The 16,633-nt window shown below is 42.9% G+C and overlaps 1 protein-coding gene across 1 annotated transcript; it reads left to right on the forward strand.

Moving 5' to 3' along the window:
• The first annotated feature begins 1,761 nt into the window (after positions 1–1,761).
• On the forward strand, positions 1,762–16,292 carry LOC311111920 (BTB/POZ domain-containing protein 10-like). Its single transcript, XM_084154843.1, has 9 exons — positions 1,762–1,851; positions 4,969–5,116; positions 6,715–6,911; positions 7,076–7,388; positions 7,585–7,687; positions 8,373–8,493; positions 8,680–8,877; positions 14,099–14,209; positions 15,872–16,292. The coding sequence occupies exons 2-9, from the start codon at positions 5,016–5,018 to the stop codon at positions 16,204–16,206; spliced, it is 1,479 nt and encodes a 492-aa protein (XP_084010969.1). The 5' UTR covers positions 1,762–1,851; positions 4,969–5,015; the 3' UTR covers positions 16,207–16,292.
• Positions 16,293–16,633: the final 341 nt, after the last annotated feature.

The raw sequence follows: 16,633 nt of genomic DNA on the forward strand, positions 1-16,633 counted from the left end.
TACTGATGCAAAACCCCTGTGTTTGTGTTTAAATGCTTTTGACAGCCTTAATTTCAAGGGAGGTGGTAAACCTATAACTGTTTAATGCTTTTTCTCTGCACTTCGTGCGTCAAGGAGAAGGGGGAGGAAATGTGACGATTGGCATAATGTTATATGTCACATAATCTATAGTGTTGCCTGAATATGTATGTCCAGATATTGATTAACACCTGTTTATTAGGAGAAGCACATGTATTGACTGTTAGTGATGTGGGGATATTTAGCTTGTGAATATATTACCTGAATGTGTTTGTATGCCATTGGCATACCTTTATTGAAGTTGGTTGTCAATTAGGTAATTGTTAGGGTTTGTGATGCGTTCTGGGTAATGGGTGTTGCTACAAGAAGCAGGTCTTTGCTTTGTTTAGGAGTCAAGACAGCCCGGTAACAGGTAGGCATCTTGCCGGGTTTATAGGATGATTGAAGCCTGGATTTTCGTTGGTTAGAGCACTCTTTGATTATTAGGTCTACCCTTGGTTCTTTGTCCAGTTTGCATCCGACAGTGCTGCCGACTGATCTGCAAAGAACCTTGCATCATAAATAACTACTCATTATTATTTGTAGATCAGTGAGTCACAATTTACCCCTGACACATCACCGTTTTTCATCCTCTCGAACACGGCCAATGTTTCTTGGCAACTGAGGGATCATGATATATATTGCATGTAGAAAAGGTGGACTTTGTATCATTTATTGCAATGGTCATGAACTGCTCACCACAAACGGAGAAGAAATCTGAGAGAATTGGCATCATTGTGAGTGCAGCTGAACGCTTTTTGCAGAGTTCTGCAGGGAATCATGTCGAAGAATGTTCCACCATCACAGGCCCCAGAGCCTGTAGGGATTTGAATTGGATTGTGACTGAAGGAGTATTTATTTTGTGTTTGATATTATGTCTGTTTTTTTCTGCAATGTTAAAAAATATATATATATCTATGGTTCTCTACCCCGTACAGTAGGTGGCGGCAATACACCTTATAGGATGTAGTCCACCATAAACCTCAGAAGCAGTGTGTAGGAGGGATATTCCTAGATGTGAGAAGTCTGCAGGAGGACATGAGACAAAGGAATGTGTAGTATCAGTGGGAAAAGTTGTGTAAACTGTAGGGGTACCCATGGTGCTGGAGATCAGAGGTGTTCGGTCAGAGAAATGCAGGTTGAGGTTGCCAGGATCAGAGCAGTGCAGAAGGTGTCATATGCTGAGGCAGTGAAGCGAGTAGTAGAGGAAGATGGGTCCAGGGTGAGGGATCCTAAGAGGATCCCTGTGAGTAGGATAAGGCAAATCGAGTGATAGGAATAACATGTTTCAGTAAGGGTTTTTTTTGGCTTTCAAGGCCATGGTTGTCAATTGTACTGCAGGGATGGAATGTAAATCACAGAGAAGTACTTGGGTGTACAAGAATTTACTGCCGACGCGTTCCAAGATGTTTTGAACTATAGTGTCCCGTCCTCCCAGACTGCTGGCCTGGAGTAGGATCAGATGCGGGCCAAAGTAGTGTAATTGTGGTGAGGCTTTAATGGGTGCAGGGTTAGTTGGTAGGGCAATATTATTTATTTTTCACAAAGTGTAATGAATTCATACTACAGAATAGTAGGCTGATACACAGCCAATACAGTAGGTGGCGGCATGCACCTATGACGTTTGTTTGCCAAATCTCGCGAGAGCGTCTGAGTAGCAGGGACAACATCACTTTTGCCTTTTAGGGGAAAATGTCAAACCAGGACGCATTGGATTGATCCTTTGAATTCCATGTATATGATGTTTTGTATAGGCTATATGATATTAATGCGAGAATACTTGACATTTAAAAGGTAAGAGTTATTTTGGTGTATGTAAGTGTTCAAATGTCTGCGCTTGCTAGCTAACGTTAGACAGCTAGCTAGCTAGTTTACTGGTAGTTCCTCTGCATACATAGCGTGTTGTAGCTAACGTAACTAGTGATTGATTATTGATCAATACCCCGAACTAATGCAGCTAGCTAGCTAACTTGAAATTAAACTAGCTAGGTTTTGTCCAGTTAACATTTGTTAGCTAGCCAACTGTTAGCACATCATGACATGTTTGCTCAGGTTAGCCACTGCAGCTATGTGAAGCTAGCCACAGTAATGATTAGCCACGATAGTGGAATTTGCTGAATGCCTTCAAAATAAAAGTTCCCCATTTGAAAGTGATGCAAACGGATACAAATAGTGGAAACATGACATATGTGGACTAGATAGATAATGCTAAACAAGGTCGAAATGTTGTATAAATTAAACAAAATACAATTATTAGTTGATTTGATCAAATAAATAAAATGGTTGAAATCGCACTGTGGGTGTGTTAGACTTCAGATTTGCATTGGGGGAATACTAACATGCACTGTACAGCCTTACCTCATTTCGTGGACCCAAGATCCATAGGTAAGGCTGTACATTGCAATATGAATGTCATATACACAATAGGCTAGTGAGGTGATTTCCCACAGTTAAAGTTCACTAATGTGAGCTACGATGCTAATATTTGTGTAAACTCTTAAGAATTGTAATCTGTGAGTGTCACTGAGTAGACTGATACCACATTTCATGGATCCAAGATCCATAGGTATCAGCCTACTCGTTGACACCCACAGATTACAATTCTGTCAAGTGTTCCACAGGGATGCTGGCCCATGTTGGCTCCAATGCTTCCCACGGTTGTGTCAAGTTGGCTGGAAGTCCCTTTGGGTGGTGCACCATTCTTGATACACACGGGAAACTGTTGAGTGTGAAAAACCCAGCATCGTTGCAGTTCTTGACACACTCAAACCGGTGCACCTGGCACCTACTACCATACCCCGTTCAAAGGCACTTAAATATTTTGTCTTGCCCATTCACCCTCTGAATGGCACACATACACAATCCATGTCTCAAGGCTTAAATAGCCTTATTTAACCTGTGTCCTCCCCTTCATCTACACTGATTGAAGTGGATTTAACAAGTGACATCAATAAGGGATCATAGCTTTCACCTGGATTCACCTGGTCAGTCTGTCATGGAAAGAGCCGGTGTTCCTAATGTTTTGTACACTCAGTACCTATAGAATATCTACATACACCCCCTTGAACTTTTTTCACATTTTGTTGCATTACAAAGTGGGATTTAAATATTTAATTGTAATTTTTTGTAATTGATCTACACAAAATACTCTACACAAATTCTACACATTTTTACAAATTTATAAAATGTTTATAACTAAAATATAGTCGTTGCATAAGTATTCACCACCTTTGTTTAGGCAAAACTAAATTAGTTCAGAAGTAACATTTGGCTTAACAAATCACACAATAAGTTATATGGACTCACTCAGTGTGAAATAATAGGGGTTGACATGATAAGGAAGGGCAGTGATGGGTAACAATAACAAATCAGACATTGAATATATCTTTAAGCATGGTCAAGTTAATAATTATGCTATGGATGATATACTAAACCATCCAGACACATCATAGACTAAGTTGTCGTTCTGAACTGAGCTGCATGACAGGAAGGAAACTGCTTAGGGATGTCACCATGAGGCCATTAGTGATTTTAAAACAGGCACAGAGTTCAATGGCTGTGATCGGAGAAAACTGAGGATGGATCAACAACATTGTAGTGACTCTACAATAATGACCTAAATGGCAGCGTAAAAATAATTAAATATATAGAATAAAAATATTCCAAAACATGTATGTATCAAGGCACTAAAGTAATACTGCAAAAAAACTGCATCATGGTATGGGTATGCTTGCCATTGGCAAAGACTGGGGAGTTTTTCAAGATGAAAATAAATGGGATGGAGGTAAGCACAGGCAAAATCCTAGAGGAAAACCTGCTTGTCTGCTTTACACTGGGAGGGGAATTCACCTTTCAGCAGGACAATAAGCCAAATCTGCACTGGAGTTGCTTACCAAGAAGAAGTGAATGTTCCTGAATGGCCAAGTTACAGTTTTGACGTAAATCTGCTTGAAAATCTATGGCAAGACTTGAAAATTGCTGTCTTACCATGATCCCCCAACACCTTGACAGAGCATGAAGAATTTTGAAAAGAATAATGGGCAAATATTACACAATACAGGTGTGCAAAGCTCTTATGAGACGTACCCAAGAAGACTCATAGCTGTAATCACTGCCAAATGAGTTTCTAACATGTATTGACTCAGGGGGGTGAATACTTATCTAATGAAGGTATATTAGTGTTAACATTTTCATAAATTCAATATATATATTTTTTAGATTCTTCTTCCACTTTGACATTAGAGTATTTTGTGTAAATCGTTGACAAAAAAAGGACAAATCCATTTTAATCCCACGTTGTAACACAAAATGTGAAGAAATCCAAGGGGGGTGCAGACTTTATAAGTATGCCCCAATTACAATTCTGAAGTCTAATACAGCCACAGTGCGATTTCAACTGATTTTTACTTTATTTCGTCAAATGAACAAATTATTGTCTTTTGTTGAATTTATATAACAACATTCAACATTTCGAACTTGTTTAGCATTATCTAGTCCAAATATGGCTTGATTCCGTTCTTTGTATCCGTTTGCTATATATAGATTTTTGTAAAAAAAAATTACAAGCATTCCAAACCATCTCTGCAATTTACTAGCTAGCTACCTAGCTGGGACTGGTGACTAGTTAATTTACTGCTGGCTATGTTGTGATCACATTAGTTGGCTTGGGTGCCAGTGTCAACATTGTTAGCTAGCTAGTTAGCCACCATTAGCTAGCTCATATTATTCGGGATCATCATAACATTAGCTTGCGAGCAGTTGTCAAGAGTTGGAATGCGAAGGGGAATTGAGTTTTAGTTTCGTATTCACTGAATGTATAACTATCATTTATGTGAATAGTTACAGCTAGTTTTGCTCTCCTGAATCAACCCGGTGAATTAATATCTAACTCTACTCCTTTCGTCATGTTAGATTATGAATGGTGAAGAATCCGGGCTGGATGTCTCTGTGCACGGGTGATGGCAGCACGTCCACAGTCATATGATAGCAACTCCAGTGACACTGACAACTGCGAACGAAAAACAACCAACCGACCTCGCAAGCTCTGCAAGCACTGGAGGTGAGGCAATTACTTTGTATTTGATACTGTGTAAGGTCAGAAAGAAGTGACTAACCAAGATAGTTGGCATTTCTGTAGAGGCATTTCACATACATTATCATGTGTATAGAGCTATAGGTATTATAGGCTAGACAGATGTTTTTCAGCATAGTCACACACTGATGTGCATTTTTGTAAAAATAAATAATATTATTTTAAAAATATTTTCTTACTTTAAAATAATAAAAAATCTCTGCATTGTTGGTTAAGGGCTTGTAAGTAAGCATTTCACGGTAAGGTCTACACCTATTGTATTTGGCGCATGTGACAAATACAATTTGATTTCATCATGTTGACATTGTCCATTGTGATTTCCAATGAAGGCCTGGTTACTCTTGAGCCCAACATCATAAAAAGTGACTGTTTTTGATCATGACTGTAAATTCAGTTGGGCTGGCATAACGCTCCCAGTAGTAATTATTTGAAAAGCCCACTGTCATGACAGCATGGCAGCGCTATGTACACTTCATAACTAAAAGTTGAAGTGAAGTGTTTGCTAATGGTCTATGCCCTTTACTGGCTGTTGTTTTGGCGAACAGAAAGTCTTTGGAATTTATTGGGTCGTTGTAGTTGTTATTTAAGAGCCCCTAGAGAGACTAGCTACCTAACTTACATTTTACATTTACATTTTAGTCATTTAGCAGACGCTCTTATCCAGAGCGACTTACAGTTAGTGAATACATATATATATATTTTTTTTCATACTGGTCCCCCGTGGGAATTGAACCCACAACCCTGGCGTTGCAAACGCCATGCTCTATCAACTGAGCTACATCCCTGCCGGCCATTCCCTCCCCTACCCTGGACAACGCTAGGCCAATTGTGCGCTGCCCATGAGTCTCCCGGTCGCGGCCGGCTGCGACAGAGCCTGGATACGAACCAGGATCTCTAGTGGCACAGCTAGCACTGCGATGCAGTGCCTTAGACCACTGCGCCACTCAGGAGATAAGTGTTTGCTAAAGCAAATTCTTGCAAAAACAGTCCTTATTTTTCCTAACTTCTAAGAACTGGTGCAGAACATGACCATGCAAGTGTGTCTTTTGGCTTCTCTCCAAACAGGAACGTTGGCCTACTTTTTATACTTCCATGACTCACTGATGTAATGTGCCCTCATATTAAGGGAACGGACATTATCCTATACAGCACTGTGCTTTTAGTGTATCTCTGGGACAACATGTTCAATATTTCAATACTAAATGGGACGCTATTACTCATGGTTGTAGGCCTATATAGGGAAGCAATAATTTGTGATAAAAGGCCCTGTTCCATTTTGATACTGCTTTTAATGCCTTTTCCCTTTAAAATATGTACCATTAGACACGTGGTCCACCTACACTAAAATGGCTTCTGCTTTTGTGTGTGTACATTTGTCTCCTTCCATTCTGTTCAGTTAGATGGGCTGCTTCTATGCTGTCTGTCTTTCTAAATATCGACTTATCTTATCATGCTGCAATCTGTAATAATACATTAGGGGAAGAAGGACAACAGAGGGAGAGTGTGTGTTGTCTGTGTAGAGTTTAACTGCAATTAGTATTTAGTGTGCTTTCTGCTCTGGCCAGCGCTCAGTCGCGTGCATCTCGACTGGAGGCAGACCTGGTGAAGATGAGCCTGCATGGCGCTAGCGGGGGCTGTGACCGCTCACGCGACCGCCGGCGCTCCATCGACCGCTCCCGGGACTCATCGCACGAGAGGGGAGAGGGCCAGCTCACCCCCTGCATCAGAAATGTCACCTCGCCCACCCGCCAGCACAACAGTGGTGAGTAGAACATACTGAGAACACTTTCACACAGTCTCCTAAAATAAGATTTATAAGGGAACATGTTGTATTCTAATGTTGACATGTAATAGGAGTAGTCTGTGAAAAAAGTCAGTCGTCATTATGCCAGTGAGTGATTTGTGCCTCTCTCCCTCCACCTCCAGAGCGTGAGCGGGACGGTGGCTCCAGGCCCAGCAGCCCCCGTCCTCAGAGGATTTCCCCCAGCGGCTCCAGTAGCAGCGGGGTGGTCAGCAGCCGTAACAGCAGCCTGTCCAGCACTGAGGGCTGCTTTAAGAGCCTGGGGGTGGGAGAGATGGTGTTTGTCTATGAGAATAGCAAGGAGGGACTGGGCGCGGGCCTGTGTACCCGCAGCATCCGGACCTCAGGCTCCGAGAGGGTCACTCTTATTGTAGATAACACACGCTTCGTGGTGGACCCTTCAATCTTCACAGCACAGCCCAACACCATGTTGGGCAGGTAGGGCTGACCTCATTGTTCTACTTTGTTATGATAAAATCATCAATCCGTATCAATTTTTGTTTTACCAGTATGATTATATGAGGAGGAAGTCCCCTCCATGGGTTCTTTCCTTTAGCTTTTTTATTGTATGAATGCTGAACAACACTGAAATGTGACCCCTTGGAAATGTGACCTGTTTTGTGGTTTCTTGCAGAATGTTTGGATCTGGAAGGGAACACAATTTCACACGGCCCAATGAAAAAGGAGAGTATGAGGTCGCCGAGGGCATCAGCTCTACAGTGTTCCGAGCCATCCTGGTCAGTCAATAGCACTGTATTACCAAGTATAACATTCCCTTTTACTAGCTTGGTCAATTATTGACTGTTTTTACTTTTGTAAAAATAATTCTTTGATCAAGGGTAGCTGTTGCTAACCTTTGCTCTTCTGAGCCACAAGGGGAGGAGGAACCTGCTACTCATAGTAATCCTGAATTGATGAACTTATTTGTTGATTGTCTGAAACTTTGTAGCTTAATTATAAAGACACCAAAAACATTTACTTAAGGCTATAGAGTCGACCTCGGACTGTTATTAAAGAGTAGAATAGAGTAGATGCCATGAGTTGTCCACAGAGGCTTTGAGTGTCCTGAGAACAAGTACAAGAATCAATACCACTGGTTGTAGGCTGCTGATGTGAAAATGCTGCTGATGTGAATACGGAAGATGAGATTGATTCAAATGTGGGCTGTTGTTGACAAACAGGGATCACTCTGGCCTCAGAGGCACAGCACTTGTTTTGAAAGATGCAACTTTTATTTTTACATTTGCAAAGCTATATTCATGCCCAGCTCAACTGGCAGTAAACTGGTATCTGCACTTAGGGGAGATGGCGTTGGCCATTTTGACCATTTTAGGAAGGGGGAGGGGGGCTGATGTCTGTGAGTGAGGCAGTCTCTGTAATGGCTGCCTTTGTGTTTTCTCTGTTCACTCTCTTAACTGGCAGGATTACTACAAATCTGGGATAATCCGTTGCCCCGATGGAATCTCCATCCCTGAGCTGAGGGAGGCATGTGACTATCTGTGCATCACCTTCGACTACAGCACCATCAAGTGCAGAGACCTCAGTGAGTATACCCCCTTTTTACCCTACTTGACCTGGTTGGCTCCGTGAACATAAATCATGAGCCCTGGGTTTTCATATCCCTTGCCTTATTAGTGGTTAATCAGGTTTCTATTCGACTGATGAAGATGTTCTGGGAAGTTAGTGTGTTGGTTTGCGTCTCTGAACTGCTGTCTCCTGACTGACCCAGGTGCCCTCATGCATGAGCTGTCTAACGACGGTGCACGGCGTCAGTTTGAGTTCTACCTGGAGGAGATGGTTGTACCTCTGATGGTGGCCAGCGCCCAGAGTGGGGAGAGAGAATGCCACATCGTAGTGCTCACTGATGATGACGTAGTGGACTGGGACGAAGAGTACCCACCACAGATGGGAGAAGAGTACTCACAGAGTGAGCGAATACACACACACTCTCCACCCACCCTATGACCTAGATATTTTGTGTGTGTGTATTGATATCTAGGCGTGTGCTGTTTTTAAATGTACACTACCAGTCAAAAGTTTGGACACACCTACTCATTCAAGGGTTTTTCTTTATTTTTACTATTTTTTACATTGTAGAATAATAGTGAAGACATCAAAACTATGAAAATCACATATGGAATCATGTAGTAACCAAAAAAGTGTTAAACAAATCAAAATATTTAATATTTGAGATTCTTCAAATTAGCCACCCTTTGCCTTGATGAAAGCTTTGCACACTCTTGGCATTCTCTCAACCAGCTTCATGAAATAGTCACCTGGGATGCATTTAAATTAACAGGTGTGCCTTCTTAAAAGTTAATTTGTGGAATTTCTTTCCTTCTTAATGCGTTTGAGCCAATCAGTTGTGTTGTGACAAGGTAGGGGGGGTATACAGAAGATAGCCCTATTTGGTAAAAGACCAAGTCCATATTATGACAAGAACAGCTCAAATAAGCAAAGAGAAACGACAGTCCATCATTACTTTAGGACATGAAGGTCAGTCAATATGGAACATTTCAAGAACATTTTCTTGAAATGCAGTCGCAAAAACCATCAAGCGCTATGATGAAACTGGCTCTCATGAGGACCGCCACAGGAATGGAAGACCCAGAGTTACCTCTGCTGCAGAGGATAAATTAATTAGAGTTACCAGCCTCAGAAATTGCAGCCCAAATAAATGCTTCACAGTATTCAAGTAACAGACACATCTCAACCTCAACTGTTCAGAGGAGACCGTGTGAATCATGCCTTCATTACATTTACAATTTAGTCTCTTATCCAGAGCTAAAAAAAATCATGATCGAATTGCTGCAAAGAAACCACTACTAAAGGACACCAATAAGAAGAAGAGACTTGCTTGGGCCAAGAAACACGAGCAATGGACATTAGACCGGTGGAAATGTGTCCTTTTGGTTTGGTCTCCAAATTGGAGATTTTTTGTTCCAACCGCCGTGGCTTTGTGAGACGCGGTGTGGGTAAATGGATGATCTCTGCATGTGTATTTCCCACCGTAAAACATGGAGGAGTTATGGTGTGGGGGTGCTTTGCTGGTGACACTGTCTGTGATTTATTTAGAATTCATGGCACACTTAACCAGCATGGCTACCACAGCATTCTGCAGTGGTACGCCATCCCATCTGGTTTGGGCTTAGTGGGACTATCATTTGTTTTTCAACAGGACAATGACCCAACACACCTCCAGGCTGTGTAAGGGCTATTTGACCAAGAATGAGAGTGATGGAGTGCTGCATCAGATGACGTGGCCTCCACAATCCCCCAACCTCAACCCAATTGAGATGGTTTGGGATGAGACGGACCGCAGAGTGAAGGAAAAGCAGCCAACAAGTGCTCAGCATATGTGGGAACACCTTCAAGACTGTTGGAAAAGCATTCCAGTTGAAGCCGGTTGAGGGAATGCCAAGAGTGTGCAAAGCTGTCATCAATTTGAAGAATCTCAAATATTTTAAGTTTTTTACATTTTAGTCATTTAGCAGACGCTCTTATCCAGAGTGAATACAGTGAGGGAAAAATGTATTTGATCCCCTGCTGATTTTGTACGTTTGCCCACTGACAAAGAAATGATCAGTCTATAATTTTTGTGGTAGGTTTATTTGAACGGTGAGAGACAGAATAACAACAACAAAAATCCAGAAAAACGCATGTCAAAAATGATTTGCATTTTAATGAGGGAAATAAGTACACTGCTCAAAAAAATAAAGGGAACACTTAAACAACACAATGTAACTCCAAGTCAATCACACTTCTGTGAAATCAAACTGTCCACTTAGGAAGCAACACTGATTGACAATCAATTTCACATGCTGTTGTGCAAATGGAATAGACAACAGGTGGAAATTATAGGCAATTAGCAAGACACCCCCAATAAAGAAGTGGTTCTGCAGGTGGTGACCACAGACCACTTCTCAGTTCCTATGCTTCCTGGCTGATGTTTTGGTCACTTTTGAATGCTGGCGGTGCTTTCACTCTAGTGGTAGCATGAGACGGAGTCTACAACCCACACAAGTGGCTCAGGTAGTGCAGCTCATCCAGGATGGCACATCAATGCGAGCTGTGGCAAGAAGGTTTGCTGTGTCTGTCAGCGTAGTGTCCAGAGCATGGAGGCGCTACCAGGAGACAGGCCAGTACATCAGAAGACGTGGAGGAGGCCGTAGGAGGGCAACAACCCAGCAGCAGGACCGCTACCTCCGCCTTTGTGCAAGGAGGAGCAGGAGGAGCACTGCCAGAGCCCTGCAAAATGACCTCCAGCAGGCCACAAATGTGCATGTGTCTGCTCAAACGGTCAGAAACAGACTCCATGAGGGTGGTATGAGGGCCCGACGTCCACAGGTGGGGGTTGTGCTTACAGCCCAATACCGTGCAGGACGTTTGGCATTTGCCAGAGAACACCAAGATTGGCAAATTCGCCACTGGCGCCCTGTGCTCTTCACAGATGAAAGCAGGTTCACACTGAGCACATGTGACAGACGTGACAGAGTCTTGAGACGCCGTGGAGAGCGTTCTACTGCCTGCAACATCCTCCAGCATGACCGGTTTGGCGGTGGGTCAGTCATGGTGTGGGGTGGCATTTCTTTGGGGGGCCGCACAGCCCTCCATGTGCTCGCCAGAGGTAGCCTGACTGCCATTAGGTACCGAGATGAGATCCTCAGACCCCTTGTGAGACCATATGCTGGTGCGGTTGGCCCTGGGTTCCTCCTAATGCAAGACAATGCTAGACCTCATGTGGCTGGAGTGTGTCAGCAGTTCCTGCAAGAGGAAGGCATTTATGCTATGGACTGGCCCGCCCGTTCCCCAGACCTGAATCCAATTGAGCACATCTGGGACATCATGTCTCGCTCCATCCACCAACGCCACGTTGCACCACAGACTGTCCAGGAGTTGGCGGATGCTTTAGTCCAGGTCTGGGAGGAGATCCCTCAGGAGACCATCCACCATCAGGAGCATGCCCAGGCGTTGTAGGGAGGTCATACAGGCACGTGGAGGCCACACACACTACTGAGCCTCATTTGGACTTGTTTTAAGGACATTACATCAAAGTTGGATCAGCCTGTAGTGTGGTTTTCCACTTTAATTTTAAGGGTGACTCCAAATCCAGACCTCCATGGGTTGATAAATTTGATTTCCATTGATCATTTTTGTGTGATTTTGTTGTCAGCACATTCAACTATGTAAAGAAAAAAGTATTTAATAAGATTAGTTCATTCATTCAGATCTAGGATGTGTTGTTTAAGTGTTCCCTTTATTTTTCTGAGCAGTGTATTTGACCCCCTCTCAATCAGAAAGACTTCTGGCTCCCAGGTGTCTTTTATACAGGTAACGAGCTGAGATTAGGAGCACTCTTAAAGGGAGTGCTCCTAATCTCAGTTTGTTACCTATATAAAAGACACCTGTCCACAGAAGCAATCAATCAATCAGATTCCAAACTCTCCACCATGGCCAAGACCAAAGAGCTCTCCAAGGATGTCAGGGACAAGATTGTAGACCTACACAAGGCTGGAATGGGCTACAAGACCATCGCCAAGCAGCTTGGTGAGAAGGTGAAAACAGTTGGTGCGATTATTTGCAAATGGAAGAAACACAAAATAACTGTCAATCTCCCTCGGCCTGGGGCTCCATGCAAGATCTCACCTCGTGGAGTTGCAATGATCATGAGAACGGTGAGGAATCAGTCCAGAACTACACGGGAGGATCTTGTCAATGATCTCAAGGCAGCTGGGACCATAGTCACCAAGAAAACAATTGGTAACACACTACGCTGTGAAGGACTGAAATCCTGCAGCGCCCGCAAGTCCCCCTGTTCAAGAAAGCACATATACAGGGCCGTCTGAAGTTTGCCAATGAACATCTGAATGATTCAGAGGAGAACTGGGTGAAAGTGTTGTGGTCAGATGAGACCAAAATCGAGCTCTTTGGCATCAACTCAACTCGCCGTGTTTGGGGGAGGAGGAATGCTGCCTATGACCCCAAGAACACCATCCCCACCGTCAAACATGGAGGTGGAAACATTATGCTTTGGGGGTGTTTTTCTGCTAAGGGGACAGGACAACTTCACCGCATCAAAGGGACGATGGACGGGGCCATGTACTGTCAAATCTTGGGTGAGAACCTCCCTCAGCCAGGGCATTGAAAATGGGTCGTGGATGGCTATTCCAGCATGACAATGACCCAAAACACACGGCCAAGGCAACAAAGGAGTGGCTCAAGAAGAAGCACATTAAGGTCCTGGAGTGGCCTAGCCAGTCTCCAGACCTTAATTCCGTAGAAAATCTATGGAGGGAGCTGAATGTTTGAGTTGCCAAACGTCAGCCTCGAAACCTTAATGACTTGGAGAAGATCTGCAAAGAGGAGTGGGACAAAATCCCTCCTGAGATGTGTGCAAACCTGGTGGCCAACTACAAGAAACGTTTGACCTCTGTGATTGCCAACAAGGGTTTTGCCACCAAGTACTAAGTCATGTTTTGCAGAGGGGTCAAATACTTATTTCCCTAATTAAAATGCAAATCAATTTATTACATTTTTGACATGTGTTTTTATGGATTATTTTGTTGTTATTCTGTCTCTCACTGTTCAAATAAACCTACCATTAAAATTATAGACTGATCATTTCTTTGTCAGTGGGCAAACATACAAAATCATCAGGGGATCAAATACTCACTTTCCCTCACTGTACATATATTATTTGTTTCATATATAAAATATATGTTGATTTGTTTAACACTTCTTTGTTTACTACATGATTCCATATGTGTTATTTCATAGTTTTGATGTCTTCGCTATTATTCTACAATAAAATAGTAAAAATAAAGAAAAACCCTTGAATGAGTAGGTGTGTCCAAACTTTTGACTGGTACTGTATGTAGTTCTGTCCTTGAGTTGTTCTTGTCCATTAATGTTCTGTATTATGTCATGTTTTTGTTTGGACCCCAGGAAGAGTAGTTGTGGCTTTCGCAACAGCTAATGGGGATCCTAATAAGATACCAAAAATGTGTTCTCGCTAATTAGTAATCCCTGCCGTGGATTTAGACTGTACATTTACCTAAAGTGACAAACTTAATTGACACTGCTTAAAAACCAGTTGTTGATAATGAGTTGCTTTGTGTTTCACAACATTTTATTTTCTCTCTCTGCAGTAATATACAGTACAAAACTATACCGGTTCTTCAAGTATATAGAAAATCGAGATGTTGCCAAATCAGTTTTAAAGGAGAGAGGACTGAAGAAAATAAGATTAGGCATTGAAGGTAAGATGATGGTTTTATCATGTACAGTGGGGAAAAAAGTATTTAGTCAGCCACCAATTGTGCAAGTTCTCCCACTTAAAAAGATGAGAGATGCCTGTAATTTTCATCATAGGTACACATCAACTATGACAGACAAAATGAGAATTTTTTTTCCAGAAAATCAAAATAAGTATTTGGTCAATAACGAAAGTTTCTCAATACTTTGTTATATACCCTTTGTTGGCAATGATACAGGTCAAACGTTTTCTGTAAGTCTTCACAAGGTTTTCACACACTGTTGCTGGTATTTTGGCCCATTCCTCCATGCAGATCTCCTCTAGAGCAGTGATGTTTTGGGGCTGTCGCTGGGCAACACAGACTTTCAACTCCCTCCAAAGATTTTCTATGGGGTTGAGATCTGGAGACTGGCTAGGCCACTCCAGGACCTTGAAATGCTTCTTACGAAGCCACTCCTTCGTTGCCCGGGCGGTGTGTTTGGGATCATTGTCATGCTGAAAGACCCAGCCACGTTTCATCTTCAATGCCCTTGCTGATGGAAGGAGGTTTTCACTCAAAATCTCACGATACATGGCCCCATTCATTCTTTCCTTTACACGGATCAGTCGTCCTGGTCCCTTTGCAGAAAAACAGCCCCAAAGCATGATGTTTCTACCCCCATGCTTCACAGTAGGTATGGTGTTCTTTGGATGCAACTCAGCATTCTTTGTCCTCCAAACATGACGAGTCGAGTTTTTACCAAAAAGTTCTATTTTGGTTTCATCTGACCATATGACATTCTCCTAATCCTCTTCTGGATCATCCAAATGCACTCTAGCAAACTTCAGATGGGCCTGGACATGTACTGGCTTAAGCAGGGGGACACGTCTGGCACTGCAGGATTTGAGTCCCTGGCGGCGTAGTGTGTTACTGATGGTAGGCTTTGTTACTTTGGTCCCAGCTCTCTGCAGGTCATTCACTAGGTGTGGTTCTGGGATTTTTGCTCACCGTTCTTGTGATCATTTTGACCCCACGGGGTGAGATCTTGCGTGGAGCCCCAGATCGAGGGAGATTATCAGTGGTCTTGTATGTCTTCCATTTCCTAATAATTGCTCCCACAGTTGATTTCTTCCAACCAAGCTGCTTACCTATTGCAGATTCAGTCTTCCCAGCCTGGTGCAGGTCTACAATTTTGTTTCTGGTGTCCTTTGACAGCTCTTTGGTCTTGGCCATAGTGGAGTTTGGAGTGTGACTGTTTGAGGTTGTGGACAGGTGTCTTTTATACTGATAACAAGTTCAAACAGGTGCCATTAATACAGGTAACGAGTGGAGGACAGAGGAGCCTCTTAAAGAATAAGTTACAGGTCTGTGAGAGCCAGAAATATTGCTTGTTTGTAGGTGACCAAATACTTATTTTCCACCATAATTTGCAAATAAATTCATAAAAAATCCTACAATGTGATTTTCTGGATTTTTTTTCTCAATTTGTCTGTCATAGTTGACGTGTACCTATGATGAAAATTACAGGCCTCTCTCATCTTTTTAAGTGGGAGAACTTGCACAATTGGTGGCTGACTAAATACTTTTTTTCCCCACTGTATTTGCTGGGGTTCAGAGCAAAACATTTATATTTCGATTCAGCATTGTGAACTCACTGGCTCTGTTGTCTGCACCATGTATTGGTAGGTTACCCCACGTATAAAGAGAAGGTGAAAAAGCGTCCTGGTGGCCGTCCTGAGGTCATCTACAACTACGTCCAGAGGCCCTTCATCCGCATGTCCTGGGAGAAGGAGGAGGGCAAGAGCCGCCATGTTGACTTCCAGTGTGTCAAAAGCAAGTCCATCACTAACCTGGCTGCAGCTGCTGCAGATATCCCCCAGGACCAGCTGGTCAACATGCACCCTGGCCCTCAGGTGGACGAGCTGGACATCCTCCCCAACCAGCCCCCCAGTGGACCCCAATACAGCAACAACTACAACAACGATCCCGGCGACCCAGACGCCCCCTCGCCCGCAGTCTAAGGACTGCCCCCTCCCTGACACCTCCCTCCCCAGCGTACTGCAGCATGGAGCGAGAGGTGCATCATAACCATATTGCCTTGGCACCTCCTCCGCAGCCTTAGAGCCTCAAGGACCTGGTCGACTGTAAAAACTAGACTGGCAAAAGGGCATATTTCTCCTCTTTTATTTTTTTTTTACTTGACCAAAGGAGTTTATTTTTCTGTTAATTGTTTGAAAGAAATTTAGCAAACCCACTTTTGTAATTATTATTATTAATAATAATATTATTATTATTTACAATGGTTATTGTACCTCATTTGATGAGTTTGGGCTGTGCACTGTGTGGTGTTACTGTGTTCTCCCCCTTTTATTTCACGTGCGGTTCTGGGCATACTTCCTGGATGGCAAGACTAGTGAATACTGTAACTGTTTGGGGAATGGGGCAAAG

Source organism: Coregonus lavaretus (assembly GCF_964263955.1).
Source record: "Coregonus lavaretus genome assembly, chromosome: 37".
In the NCBI taxonomy this organism is placed as follows: domain Eukaryota; kingdom Metazoa; phylum Chordata; class Actinopteri; order Salmoniformes; family Salmonidae; genus Coregonus; species Coregonus lavaretus.